The sequence below is a fragment of the Neolamprologus multifasciatus genome, chromosome 17 (genome assembly GCF_963576455.1).
Source record: "Neolamprologus multifasciatus chromosome 17, fNeoMul1.2, whole genome shotgun sequence".
Lineage (NCBI taxonomy): Eukaryota > Metazoa > Chordata > Actinopteri > Cichliformes > Cichlidae > Neolamprologus > Neolamprologus multifasciatus.
In genome coordinates, this window is record NC_140455.1 from 5,395,256 (window position 1) to 5,409,502 (window position 14,247).

The following is a 14,247-nucleotide window of genomic DNA, read 5'->3' on the forward strand; positions in this document are numbered from 1 at the left end:
ACGAAATAAAGCGTTTTTGTACAACTTCATATAAATAGCTGAAAGTTTTGATAGAAGACTCAGACACACATATTTACGGCGTTATCTTATAGAATTCAATATCCATCCCCGTGCTGGGCAAACAGGTTTTGAAGCTGTTTGAGCTAAGATTTTCAAGTTATTCACATAATGAAAACCTATACTTTGTTTCGGCCGAATTCCCCCATTCAAATGCATTTAATCGTAGGAAACGCACTGTCTTGACGAAATAAAGCGTTTTTGTACAACTTCATATAAATAGCTGTAAGTCTTGATAGAAGAAGCATACACACATATTTGTGGCTTTCTCTTATACAATTCAAGATCCCCGTGCTGGGCAAACAGGTTTTGAAGCTGTTTGAGCTAAGATTTTCAAGTTACTCACATAATGAAAACCTATACTTTGTTTCGGCGGAATTCCCCCATTCAAATGCATGTAATCGTAGGAAACGCACTGTGTTGACGAAATATAGCGTTTTTGTACAAACTTCATATAAATAGCTGTAAGTTTTTATAGAAGACTCAGACACACATATTTATGGCGTTATCTTATAGAGTTCAATATCCATTCACGTGCTGGGCAAACAGGTTTTGAAGCTGTTTGAGCTAAGATTTTCAAGTTATTCACATAATGAAAACCTATACTTTGTTTCGGCCGAATTCCCCCATTCAAATGCATGTAATCGTAGGAAACGCACTGTCTTGACGAAATAAAGCGTTTTTGTACAACTTCATATAAATAGCTGTAAGTCTTGATGGAAGAAACATACACACATATTTGTGGCTTTCTCTTATAGAATACAATATCCATCCCCGTGCTGGGCAAACAGGTTTTGAAGCTGTTTGAGCTAAGATTTTCAAGTTATTCACATAATGAAAACCTATACTTTGTTTCGGCCGAATTCCCCCATTCAAATGCATTTAATCGTAGGAAACGGACTGTCTTGACGAAATAAAGCGTTTTTGTACAACTTCATTTAAATAGCTGTAAGTTTTGATAGAAGAAGCATACACACATATTTGTGGCTTTCTCTTATACAATTCCAGATCCCCGTCTGGGCAAACAGGTTTTGAAGCTGTTTGAGCTAAGATTTTCAAGTTATTCACATAATGAAAACCTATACTTTGTTTCGGGCGAATTCCCCCATTCAAATGCATGTAATCGTATGAAACGCACTGTCTTGACGAAATAAAGCGTTTTTGTACAACTTCATATAAATAGCTGTAAGTCTTGATAGAAGAAGCATACACACATATTTGTGGCTTTCTCCTAAAGAATTCAGTATCCATCCCCGTGCTGGGCAAACAGGTTTTGAAGCTGTTTGAGCTAAGATTTTCAAGTTATTCACATAATGAAAACCTATACTTTGTTTCAGGCGAATTCCCCCATTCAAATGCATGTAATCGTAGGAAACGTACTGTCTTGACGAAATAAAGCGTTTTTGTACAACTTCATATAGCTGTAAGTTTTGATAGAAGACTCAGACACACATATTTACGGCGTTATCTTATAGAATTCAATATCCATCCCCGTGCTGGGCAAACAGGTTTTGAAGCTGTTTGAGCTAAGATTTTCAAGTTATTCACATCATGAAAACCTATACTTTGTTTCGGGCGAATTCCCCCATTCAAATGCATGTAATCGTAGGAAACCCACTGTCTTGACGAAATAAAGCGTTTTTGTACAACTTTATATAAATAGTTAATATAAATATAAATATATATAAATATAATATTTCATATAAAAAAAGTTCCTCCAGTTATTCACAAAATGAAAACCTAAATTTTTGTTTCGGGCGAGAACTCCCACAAAACCAGCCAATCACAGACTGGGATGCAAAAAAATTCTGATTGGCTGTTTTGGTCTCCAATCAGCTCGAAATGACGAAATGCAATATCCCAGAATGCATTTGTCCAAAACTCAAACGAGGCAATGGCGGAGGAACACAGAGTGGCAGAGTATGAAATGTTTCTCTTTCTGGGTCACAAAATAAACTTTTAAGATATTTTCATGCGACAATGGTGCTGTGTAAACTTCAAATACCTGCTCGAGACATCGAGACATCACATATTTACAAAAGTGCTCTAACGTTTTCGGAGATCCCTGTTGCCAGCTGACCGCATTTTTATGTTTGTTTGTTTTTTTCTTTTTTTTTTTTTTTTTTTTTTTTTTTTTTTTTTTTTTCTTTTTTTCTTTTCTTTTTTTTTGCAGGTGGACGGAAACGTTTCCAGCTGTCATAGGACTAAAGGCAGGGTAGACCCTGGAAGGACAGACAAGCATTCATGCGGACACTCAGCAGACAATTAACCCGACCCGTGCATCTCTATGGACTGCTAAAGTACGTGGAGACAACCCACACAAGCATAGAGAAACCGGCCTCCCAGGATCTTCTTCCTGTGAGGCAAGAAGGTGTCTGCATCACCGTGCTAAAAACATACATTTAATATATTTTTTCTCCATAATAATTATCATCAAAATTTGTTGTCCGTCCTAAACAGATACTGCTGTGATTTCGAGTTAAGGCACAGTTTATACGGCCTGATTTGACTTAAAGTCTGCAGGCTTGCCATTCCTATATGAAGCACCGCCCTGAGGCAAAGTAAGAAAGGTGTGGGAGGTGTAGTTTTGTAAGCTAGGGACCCTCCACTAAGCAGTTCTGATGGTATAAACAGGTTTTTCCTCCACGTTTGTTTGTTTTTTCAACGGTATAAACAATGAAAGGTGGTGGATTTGCCAATTGGTCATGATCAACTCTGGGCTGGACCAATTATAATACACAGTAGCGGTTTTAGATACGGGCGACTCGGGCGGTTGCCAGGGGCGGCATCGTGGTGGTGGGCGGCATCATGGTCATCGGCAAAAAAAAAAAAAAAAAAAAATGCTCGTACTCATGCTGCCCCGACGTCAGCCAGCGCATATTGGGAACGGCATAGGCACCAATCGGTTTTCTGTCGCCCATTTCCTGGGAGTAAGGGCAGGGCTGGACTGGGTCAAAAAATCAGCCATGGCACTTTGACTAGAGACTGGCCCACCAGGTATTATAGGAAAAACCATAAAGCCTTTTAATGTAAACAAACGCTGTTGTCACAGTGATGTACACTGTCTTGTTGTTATATATGTATCAATCTAATAAACTTAAACCTACACCATCCTCCCTATTCTGGTATTCTAAACAGTACTTAGCCGAAACCCAAAGACTGCTTGGTTGAGTTAACTACCTGAACTATCTACAACATATGGTGGAAACCTGAAATTAAGACAGAGAAGACTAGAGGTAAGACATGACCATTACTGAATTAAAAAAATAAAAATGACAGATTTAGTGATATTTTCATAAACTATTTATTTACCACATAAATAAACAGCATGGCAGGGCAAAATATTTTTTCTAACATGGCAACCTTTTAAAAGGGAAAGGAGACAGAAAGACAGGTGAGAAAGAATAAAACTTAACTGACTTTTTGATGGCATTTTACACAAAGTACTAGTACAGTATCTAGAAAATGTGGGAAAATACTGGCATCATGTACAGTACTTTCTTCTGAAGAAATTATGTTGGGGCCCTGAAAAAAACTTACTATGTACAATAATGGATTTCTATAAATTTGACATCAGATGAAAACTTTGGTTGTAAGATTCGGATAATTATTTGTTAAAAGCTAGAAATTTTAAATGAGAATAAGAAAGAAAGGAATTTCTTTGTGCCCCCCTCTCCCTGTTAATGCTCTACCTGGCCCCATGGCAAAACTTTGCTAGACCCGCCCCTGCACAGTTACCAGCTGTCAGCTACATAGAAAAGGATCCTGATGTTATTTGTCTCTCAGAAACAGTTCATAGCTTTCTTTCAACCCATTCATGTCACCTAAAAGGTAAACCTGTTTCTCCATCACCTGTTCAGCTCTGATGATTCAGTAAGGACATCTCCTGGTTTCATCTTCATGTTTCCCTCTCACCAGATAACGAAACCGACATCATGACCAGCAGCTTTTACAGCCGTGGCTCCAACAAACATCAGCTGATACTAGAAAGTAATATTAAATAAATTATAACAACAGCTTATCAAGTACCAAAAAGGGTACAAATGCTTGTCGCTGGGGGTGTTCCTTTTTGAGGGACATTTCTGTACCCTTTAGGCTTGGTACATTTTTGTACCTTGTGCAGTTGTACCATCTGAAGTACAATCATGTACTTAAATGTACCTTCAAACTATAGTACAGAAATGTTCCCTTGAAAAGGGTACAATAGGGTACCTATGAGGGTACCCCCCCAGCGACAACCTATTTCGTACCTGAAGAGATAAAAATGTACCCCCAATAGTCCAAAATATTTGGTTATTTAACCATTTATTTTCGATAATAGAATCACATCAAAGCATTTAAACAACCACAGGAATACATCCTTGATTGCATTCGTATATTGCCATAGGACATGTCAAGAAAAATACATTCATTTAAAAAAAGTAAACAATCACATAAAGACATTAAACACCTGAACACAATGTTTTGACAGATCACAGAGATGGCATGTATTTAAAAAACTGTCCACACAAATGTTGTAAGTGTCACAGAAATGGCTTATGTATAAAGAAGTTTAATAGATGGTTTAATAGATGGTTCCAGCATTTAAAATGTTTTTGCTTGTATCTGTATCTGTGGTTAATATTGTAAAGGTGTGTTTATCTTGTCACAAAGAACAAGTTTTGTTACACCGCTATTATCGCGAGGTTTGGGCGTGATAGTATAGGCTGTGAGCCCACGTTTAATAATCACGCTAAGGAGTTCAGCGAGCTATCTGCAAAGGCCGGGTTAGTCTACCAGCTGTACAAGGTATTTGTCATTTGCCATAACTGTATTGTAATATTGTGAATATTTGTAATGTATGGTGTTCTAATTGTTTTATGTTTTAATTTAGAATGAACAAGACTGTAAAAGTATTCTTCTAGGACCTCCGAAGTGGCAGGCGGCCACGAGGTAATTTTTTGTTGTTAAAGCACAAGTGTTACTTTTGATAGACTGAAGCGCTTAAAGCCTTTGTGTTTTATGTTTGTAGTTTTCACGGCGTTCAATAAATGCAGCGAAGCGCCCGTCTTGAAGAAGCCGTGCCTGTGTTGTCATTTCGGAGTTACAAATGTTTTGCTCTACTTCAACAACCCAGAATATATACAGTGGGGCAAAAAAGTATTTAGTCAGCCACCGATTGTGCAAGTTCCCCCACTTAAAATGATGACAGAGGTCAGTAATTTGCACCAGAGGTACACTTCAACTGTGAGAGACAGAATGTGAAAAAAAAATCCATGAATTCACATGGTAGGATTTGTAAAGAATTTATTCGTAAATCAGGGTGGAAAATAAGTATTTGGTCACCTCAAACAAGGAAAATCCCTGGCTCTCACAGACCTGTAACGTCTTCTGTAAGAAGCTTTTCTGTCCCCCACTCGTTACCTGTATGAATGGCACCTGTTTGACCTCATCATCTGTATAAAAGACACCTGTCCACAGCCTCAACCAGTCAGACTCCAAACTCCGCCATGGCCAAGACCAAAGAGCTTTCGAAGGACACCAGGAAAAGAATTGTAGACCTGCACCAGACTGGGAAGAGTGAATCTACAATAGGCAAGCAGCTTGGTGTGAAAAAATCAACTGTGGGAGCAATCATCAGAAAATGGAAGACATACAAGACCACTGATAATCTCCCTCGATCTGGGGCTCCACGCAAGATCTCATCCCGTGGGGTCAAAATGATCATGAGAACGGTGAGCAAAGATCCCAGAACCACACGGGGGGACCTGGTGAATGACCTGCAGAGAGCTGGGACCAAAGTAACAAAGGTCACCATCAGTAACACACTACAACGGCAGGGAATCAAATCCCGCAGTGCCAGACGTGTTCCGCTGCTGAAGCCAGTGCATGTCCAGGCCCGTCTGAAGTTTGCCAGAGAGCACATGGATGATACAGCAGAGGATTGAGAGAATGTCATGTGGTCAGATGAAACCAAAGTAGAACTTTTTGGTATAAACTCAACTCGTCGTGTTTGGAGGAAGAAGAATACTGAGTTGCATCCCAAGAACACCATACCTACTGTGAAGCATGGGGGTGGAAACATCATGCTATGGGGCTGTTTTTCTGCCAAGGGGACAGGACGACTGATCCGTGTTAAGGACAGAATGAATGGGGCCAAGTATCGTGAGATTTTGAGCCAAAACCTCCTTCCATCATTGAGAACTTTGAAGATGAAACGAGGCTGGGTCTTCCAACATGACAATGATCCAAAACACACCGCCCGGGCAACAAAGGAGTGACTCCGTAAGAAGCATTTGAAAGTCCTGGAGTGGCCTAGCCAGTCTCCAGACCTCAACCCCATAGAAAATCTGTGGCGGGAGTTGAAAATCCGTGTTGCTCGGCGACAGCCCCAAAACATCACTGCTCTTGAGAAGATCTGCATGGAGGAATGGGCCAAAATACCAGCTACTGTGTGTGCAAACCTGGTAAAGACCTATAGTAAACGTTTGACCTCTGTTATTGCCAACAAAGGTTATGTTACAAAGTATTGAGTTGTATTTTTGTTATTGACCAAATACTTATTTTCCACCCTGATTTACGAATAAATTCTTTACAAATCCTACCATGTGAATTCATGGATTTTTTTTTTCACATTCTGTCTCTCATAGTTGAAGTGTACCTCTGGTGCAAATTACTGACCTCTGTCATCATTTTAAGTGGGGGAACTTGCACAATCGGTGGCTGACTAAATACTTTTTTGCCCCACTGTATATGTCATATATGTAGACAAAGTGGAAAATGTGCTTGCAATCACATTTTCCACAGAATACCTCAAGGACACAAACAGCCTATCATCAACTAAATAGGTGTCTAGAGCTTGAAAGTCTGATTCATTTCCTGGATTGAACAGGATCCAGTCATTGTCAACTGCCACTTGGTAAGCATGGAAATGACATTCATAAGTGCAAGGAAGTAACAGTTTCCCACACAATACCCAACAAATATCAACATTCAAAATATACTTGATTTTAAAGAATATAGGTATGGCTTCAGTGTGTACATGGCCAACTACAAAAACATCCTCAAGTTCATATTTGACACTTCTGACAGATATAGCAGACACACGCTGAAGCACTTTATCCTGAAAATGCACATCTGTATAACTTTTGTTCATTTCCAGAGCATTCTGTAAGTCACCTGGCAGAGATGAAAATGGCACACTGACACTTGTGCTGAGTGAATGTTCAAAGTCAACAAGCAACCTATCTGAAGAAAACTCCCAGCACTGTTTCATTTGATGACGATTGCTAAGAGTTGCAGTGATGTTTACAAAGTTTTTGCATTTACTCGCTATATTTTTGAAATATTGATGCTTGCTTTCATATCTCATACACCACAAATATGGAACTCCAAAGTGTTCAAAATTAAATAAATAAATAAATAGGTCATGATGAAATAAATAACTATGTGAATAAATAAGACACAGATATGTAATGTGAGAATGATATTATGAAATAATGGAACACATTTTGAAAAAAATGCTCATTATTGTGAAATATATTGCATTCTGCTATATAAATTTACTTATTATTGTGAAATATTATTTCATGGTCATTATTTTTCACAATAATAGAGATTATTCCTGAGGCATTTTATTTATTTCGAGACGTTTTTATTCCAAAATGACCTATTTTCTAAGTCAGTCTTTATTTCAAAATCCCGTTTTTCCCAATGGCCTATTTATTTCATAATGCGTCATAATTTGTCTGTCAATCAATGGGCTGGACCTTTGCACCTATTGGCTTATTGTTTACCATCGAGTAGTTTTCCTGGATATCTGCTCCGCGGACGGCTGCTACAGCTAGCAACAGCGTGCTAGGTCAAAAGTCACGGAGCATGGCAGACTGGTGTGAACTTCAGTCAGTTCTGCTCATTTAAGCAAATCAGATAGAGAGGAATCATTTACCAGTAGATACTGTTTTGAGTCGTTTAGATGATGTTTCTGAAATGCCTGGATGATAATTGCTCTTCAAGATGTTAGCATCGATGACAACATTGTCGAAGGTTTAAGATCAATTCAGCACCGTGTTCGTTTGGAATACGCCGAGGAAGAACGGTCTTCAAATGTTGGTCGTCCACGTCTTGAAATCCCGGTGCAGCACTCAGGACTTCAGTGCTGTCCGGGATAACCATCGGGGTAATTGCCAATATGTTTTCTGTGTCTCCGAGCACAATTAGGAGGAAAATGACGGAGGAAGGTCTATGGTAAGTTTATGCTGTAATTGGGCACCTGTGTGATTCTGTACACAGCATTGTTTAGATGTTAACCTTAATTATGACGTTTGACATTGAAATATTATCGCTTACTTTTTTTTTGGTTACTGTCTAAACTAAGTGGGGCAGCTACGGCTAAAGCTATCGGCGCCATCTCGGCGTTGAGACACGTTGAGCCGGTGAGTAGACCCACCAGCTTTCCAGTCTACTTACTTATCACATCTTGTTAGACAACAGGGTCATTAGCAGAGTTGGGACTAACGCGTTATTAAGTAACGCGTTACAGTAACTACGTTATTATAGTGGTAACGAGCACGGTAACTAGTTATTATGCCAAAATCAGGAACGCGTTAGTCGTTACTGGGATTTAGATAGGGTCGTTACTCGTTACTTCGTCTGGTGGCTATCGCGGAGCTTCCACAGATTCTGTAACATTAGCAAGTGGTGGAGGCCAGCAGGTGGATGAGGGAAAGGGGACGCAGAAGGAAAAGAGACCCGAGGCGGCCGCCGGTCCAAGTGTGAACTGAACTTCAGGTAAGAAGTTATGACCTGCAGTCTATCTGGGTCTGATATAAACCAAGTTTAGGTGGAGTTTATTTTCGTTATTCTGACTTTTTCCGTACTGCGTACTAGCTAGCATGACGGAGTTTCTATACAGCTGGGTGGGTGCTATGAAGTTAATGATGTTGAACTTTATTTTGTTCATAAGTTATTAGAGTTGCCAACCGTCCCGTCTGGTATTCAGAGAAAATATTACGCGTTTCTTATTGAGGTGAGAACAGTTTGTCCCGTAATTCAGCTACAATGAAAAAAGACACAAAGCTGGAGTTATTCTGTGTCTTTGCTGCACAGCTGCCTCTTCTTCTTTCATTCCCCTCCCTCTCCTGTTTCTACTTCAATCATGAAAACTGATCAATGATCAGCTGATCGTCTCTCTTGTTTGTTTATCGCACACTTTGCGCCAGAAAGAGGAAACCAGCGTATGTCGCGCTAAACAACAGCAGCACGTTTAAGCTTGATCAGCTGTTGTTAGAATTGATTTAATATTAATTTCTAGTATCAGCTGATGTTTGCTGGAGCCACAGCTGCAAAAAAGCTGCTGGTCATGATGTCGGTTTGGTTATCTGGTGAGAGGGAAACATGAAGATGAAACCAGGAGATGTCCTTACTGAATCATCAGAGCTGAACAGGTGATGGAGAAACAGGTTTGCCTTTTGGGTGACATAAATGAGTTGAAGGGAAGTTATGAACTGTTTCTGAGAGACAGATAACCCCAGGATCCTTTTTTAGGTAGCTGACAGCTGGTAACTGTGCAGGTGCAGATCTAGCAAAGTTTTGCCAGGGGGGCCAGGTAGGGCATTAAGAGGGAGAGGGGGGCACAAAGAAATACTTTTCTTTCTTATTCTCATTTAAAATGTCTTGCTTTTAAAAAATAATTATCTCAATCTTACAACAAACGATTGATGCATATATACCATCAAGACAGTGTACAACAGCGTTTGTTTTTATTCAAAGGCTTTATGATTTTTCCTATAATGGCGGCCAGTCTCTAGTCAAAATGCCCGGGCCGATTTTTTTGTCCCAGTCCAGCCCTGTATGCAGCTCATCTGCAGTCTGGTGTTACCTATATCTTCCTATTCAGAAGGCAGAATTTCCGAGTTCTGAGTACAATCAAAGCACCACGACTGCAGTTTTTGTGTTGGATGCAAAAGGCGCATATGACGCTGTGACGTAGGCTAGAATCATGGCGTCAGTCAACGACGGTCCAGGCGTGGGATTTCTCTCGTGGAATTATGCACATTATCTTTTCCTTTCTGTTGGTAGGTGGCACAGTGCACTTGTGGCAAGTAAGCAAGCTAGAAGACTGGCAAAGTTATGGAAGCAACCAAAGTTACTTTCCCTAGTAACTAGTTACTTTGAAAGTAACGAGTAACTTGAAGTAACTGAGTTACTTTTGATAGAAGTAACTAGTAATGTAACTAAGTTACAATTTTAAAGTAACTTACCCAACACTGGTCATTAGTGCTTTAAATAGTACATAGTTGAATGTTTCATTGCTGTTTGCGGTTGATTGTTCTCTGATAACGCATAACAAAGTTGATGTTAAATAGCGAGTTTATTGAAATGGTTTTGTCTATTACAGCAGCGTTTTAAATATCATACTTTCTCTGGTGTCTTCAGTAAAGCTAAAACAAGAATACATTTACATCCTTGGTTCTTTCAGTATTAATTGGAAAACTTTGAGATTTGCTGTTATATGAAAATATGAAAAAAAAGATTTATGTGCAGAAAATCTGATAGGTATTCCTGTATTGGAGATGTGGATTTGGATTCGAAAGTGCTGGACATTCAGCGTCATCACCCAAATGCCGACTGCAGAATGATGATGGGACATCTATGATCCAGAGGCATATACATTCAAAGTAAGCTGATATTGTTAAAATATCCAAACACCAGTTTCCGGCCTGGAAAGCACGTGTCAGTGTGGCCTTGATGTGATATTTTAATGTAGGCATCAGAAATGACTAGCATGTTCTTATCATTGTTATGCAGTTTTGTTCCTGTTTGAACCAATCTGTACACGATTCTCTCTCCTCACTAAATCTGTACAGCATCTGGATACTTGCCTGACACAATGAAGATCTGTCCCATAAGCATTACAGTGTTTACAATACAGTCTTTTTGTAGTTAGTACTAAGACATTATCTGTTTGTTAATCAGGATTTCGACTGATGGATTCAATGAGACGAGTCAATCCAGAAGGGGTCAAGATGCGACAGTTAGACTACAAGGCGTTTTCAGTACAGTGTATCAGCAGCAAATCACCTTTGGCATATAGATGGAAATCAGCATTGAGCGCCTGTGGAGGGATGTATATGAAAACATCTTCACCCAGCTGGGGATTCAAGGACTGCTCAACCCTGGTGAAAAAAATTCACTTGTTTGCTCTGCATAGATGCTTTTTGCATCACATTCAACATCATCTTCAGTCATTCCAAGAAGCATGGAGTCAGCACGGACTCAGAAAAGCAAACAACCATTCACCCCTGCACCTCTGGTTGCTGCACAGAAAGGAGGGACAAGATTTGTCACAGGTACATGACTATTTGATCCATATTTGTTCTTGTATGTAAAACTCTGCTATCTGTAGTTGAGATGAGTTTATTTCTACTGTGCAAGTTGGTGTACCAAATATTTCTCCTGTAAGTGGAAATGTCTCCCAAGCCATTCTCTCCTTTTATCCCATCTGTCAGGTATAGATGGCAATACTTTAAACAAAGTTAAATTTGTTATACCTGAAGAGAACCAATCCTGACCTAGAATGGGTGAATGAATAATTAGTTGGTAGCCAATGCCTAAGCAACTCACATAGGCCCTGACAGACTCAATAAGTCCATCTAGGAACAGCTGCAGGAAACACCTCTTCAGTTTAGATTTAAAACATGTGCATGCTCTTTCAGGTTGATGAGGATTATGGTGTGGACTGGATAGGACCACATAATCACCGCCCATCAAAGGAGATCACCATTCCTGAGATTCAGCTCCCACGTGCACTGAATGAATGAGACCCTACTGTGCTACCAAACAACAACGTTTCACTCAGTCAAGCTTTGGATGCCTACTGTGAAACTGTTCAGTCACTCAAACTTATGTTTGATACCACACCTTAACTCTTCAAAGTAAGCAGGTGCAATATGTTCACACCCTATTTCTTGCATAACCATACTTCAAAATCACTTGTAGAAAGACACTATCACATTTAATCAGTTTCTATGTCAGGAGGATTCTTTTTTTTTTTTTTTTTTTTAATTTCTACATCTATGGCTTTGTAGCTAATACTGACTCAAAACAGCATAACCAATTTCATGTTCAACAAAACCGTGAGTGGCTATAAAACAGGATTTGTTTTTAAGGAGCTCCTCCGTCGATAACCCCCAGAGAGTCATTTTCTGCGTCAACGCTAGTCAGCGCGGAGGCGGAGCACTCATCGCTGCTGGCTTTTCAGCCTTTGGGATTAATGCGCGTTGCGAACTTGACACATGAAAATACAACATTGTGGTTTTAATGCGCAGTTGTTTAGAAACCGTTATGCTGTCTTGGTGAACTATATTTGTAACTTACAAAATGTAGTCACCGTAACATAAAAATCTGCTTGACATTTTAACTTCCAGAGAACCTCTGTTTAACTTGATGTTGCAAATTCCATAAAAACCTCACAATTAATGAACAATTCTAGGATGTAGTAAAAGCGAAAAAGTAAATGGCCAAACATAACAGTAAAATGATTTCATGTTTTTGAAGGCTACAACCAAGATTTAAAACATTAAAAATTATAACTGGAACTTAATAAAATGGAAATGGACCAGTTTTTTTTTAACATCGTGTGTGTGTGTGTGTGTGTGTGTGTGTGTCTGTTCTGCTATACTTGTGAGGACCAGCGTGGGTTTAAGACCTTACGAGTGAGGACCTTTTGGGAAAGTGAGGACATTTAATATGGTCCTCACTTGTTTTTCACTGTAATGCCTTCTGGAGGCCATTTTTATGCTTCTCTCAAAGTTTGAGCTTGGTCCTCAGAAAGATAGAAATACGAGAAAAAATACACACTTCTATACACACTGCTATTCTTTTCATACACACACTTTTGCTCTCTACTGGCTACTAGTGGTTATGAAAATTCACTGCTCCTGAGCCTTTTTGCTCTCTACTGCCCTTCTGCCCCTTTTGGTTTTGGATAGTCATTGCACCCCAGTACTTTTTGCTCTCTACTGCCCCTACTGCTCTTGGATAGTCACTGCACCCAAGCACCTTTTTGCACTCTACTGCCAACTACTGTCTTTGACCATTCACTGCCCCCAAGCTACTATAAGTATGAAGATAGTGACAGTTTATGTAATAAAGGAGAAATAAATAGTGCTCTATCGCCTTAAAGTTCAATTCAATTTTATTTATATAGCACCAAATCACAACAAAGTCACCTGAGAGCACTTATACTTTAGGGTAAAGACCCTACAAGGTAAGTTAAACATATTATTATGTCTTACTTTTAATATCTGGTCTTGGTCTACCGAAATTGGAAAGCACACCAATACAGTTTTTGAAATTAAATGCTGAAATAGAAATATTGAATATGTACTGGCCTAAACTGAGCTATGAGACAGTGCTTCAGTTCCTAAAAAATTACGACTGGATTTTCAATTTAAACTAAACAGTGTGCTAGTTAACATGGGTTTCATCAGTTAATGTGAGACAGGTTTGGAAATTATTAATGCAGCTCATCATTTCTGCCTTCTGGTTCTCATTTTAGGCTTCTCTTTTTAAACCATACTTGTATCTCTGCTATAGAAATGGCATATCAGTAAGTTTTTTAGACCATTCAGTTTAAAAAAATAATAATTTAAGGTCTTGAGTGCTGTTTTCCATTTAGTGTTACCAGCATATTTTACCAAAATATCTCCACAAATAGGAGACTGAATCTGAAAAACCAACTTGACCCTGCTTTAGTAGTGAGCTACAAATTGTGTCTACATAATACACTGTATAGACAATGTGTAAGAAACTGTAGTTTTGTTTCAAGTATTTTTCAAATTATTATAAATCATACTGGTGAATTTTGATGAGCATGGGCTTCTGTACAAAGGATACATATATTGCTGTGTTCCCTTTTATATTAAAAGCTGGTTCCTCTACTGTAGTAGACTTCTGTTAGTGAAAATCTACCATTAATATATAATCTGTAATGCAATATAATATTGACTTATGTGTTCTTTAATACTTTGTAAATATTAAATATGTCCCATCCATCAGAAGCGCCCATCTCATTATGGCTGCTTCCAGGAGGATAACAACCAGTGTCAAGAAGCTCAAATGATGTCAAATTGCGCTCTTAAACATAACAGTTCAGTTCACTGTACTCAAATGGCCTCTACAGTCACCAGATCTCAATCCAAAAGAGGA

General features: G+C 39.1%; 2 protein-coding genes across 4 annotated transcripts in view; one reads left to right on the forward strand and one right to left on the reverse strand.

Annotated features, from left to right (window-relative positions):
• Positions 1–2,141: 2,141 nt before the first annotated feature.
• The window catches only part of LOC146498807 (plexin-C1-like), a 90,896-nt gene continuing 78,790 nt past the window's right edge, over positions 2,142–14,247 (reverse strand). The window contains exon 16 of the mRNA XM_085137417.1: positions 2,142–2,216. The gene's annotated coding sequence lies outside the window, so the exon portion shown is untranslated. The remainder of the gene's footprint in view (positions 2,217–14,247) is intronic.
• The window catches only part of LOC146498808 (tubulin-specific chaperone cofactor E-like protein), a 58,014-nt gene continuing 51,610 nt past the window's right edge, over positions 7,844–14,247 (forward strand). Inside the window, exons 1-5 of one of the 3 annotated variants that reach the window (XM_085137427.1) lie at positions 7,845–8,283; positions 8,414–8,471; positions 10,582–10,715; positions 11,014–11,387; positions 11,754–11,972. Coding sequence is in view for 1 of the 3 variants with exons in the window: in XM_085137425.1 (XP_084993551.1) it covers positions 10,690–10,715 (26 nt within the window). In the remaining 2 variants the exon portion in view is untranslated. Of the gene's footprint in view, positions 8,284–8,413; positions 8,472–10,581; positions 10,716–11,013; positions 11,388–11,753; positions 11,973–14,247 lie in introns of all 3 variants that reach the window. The other 2 variants (XM_085137425.1, XM_085137428.1) reach the window with 2 other exon arrangements.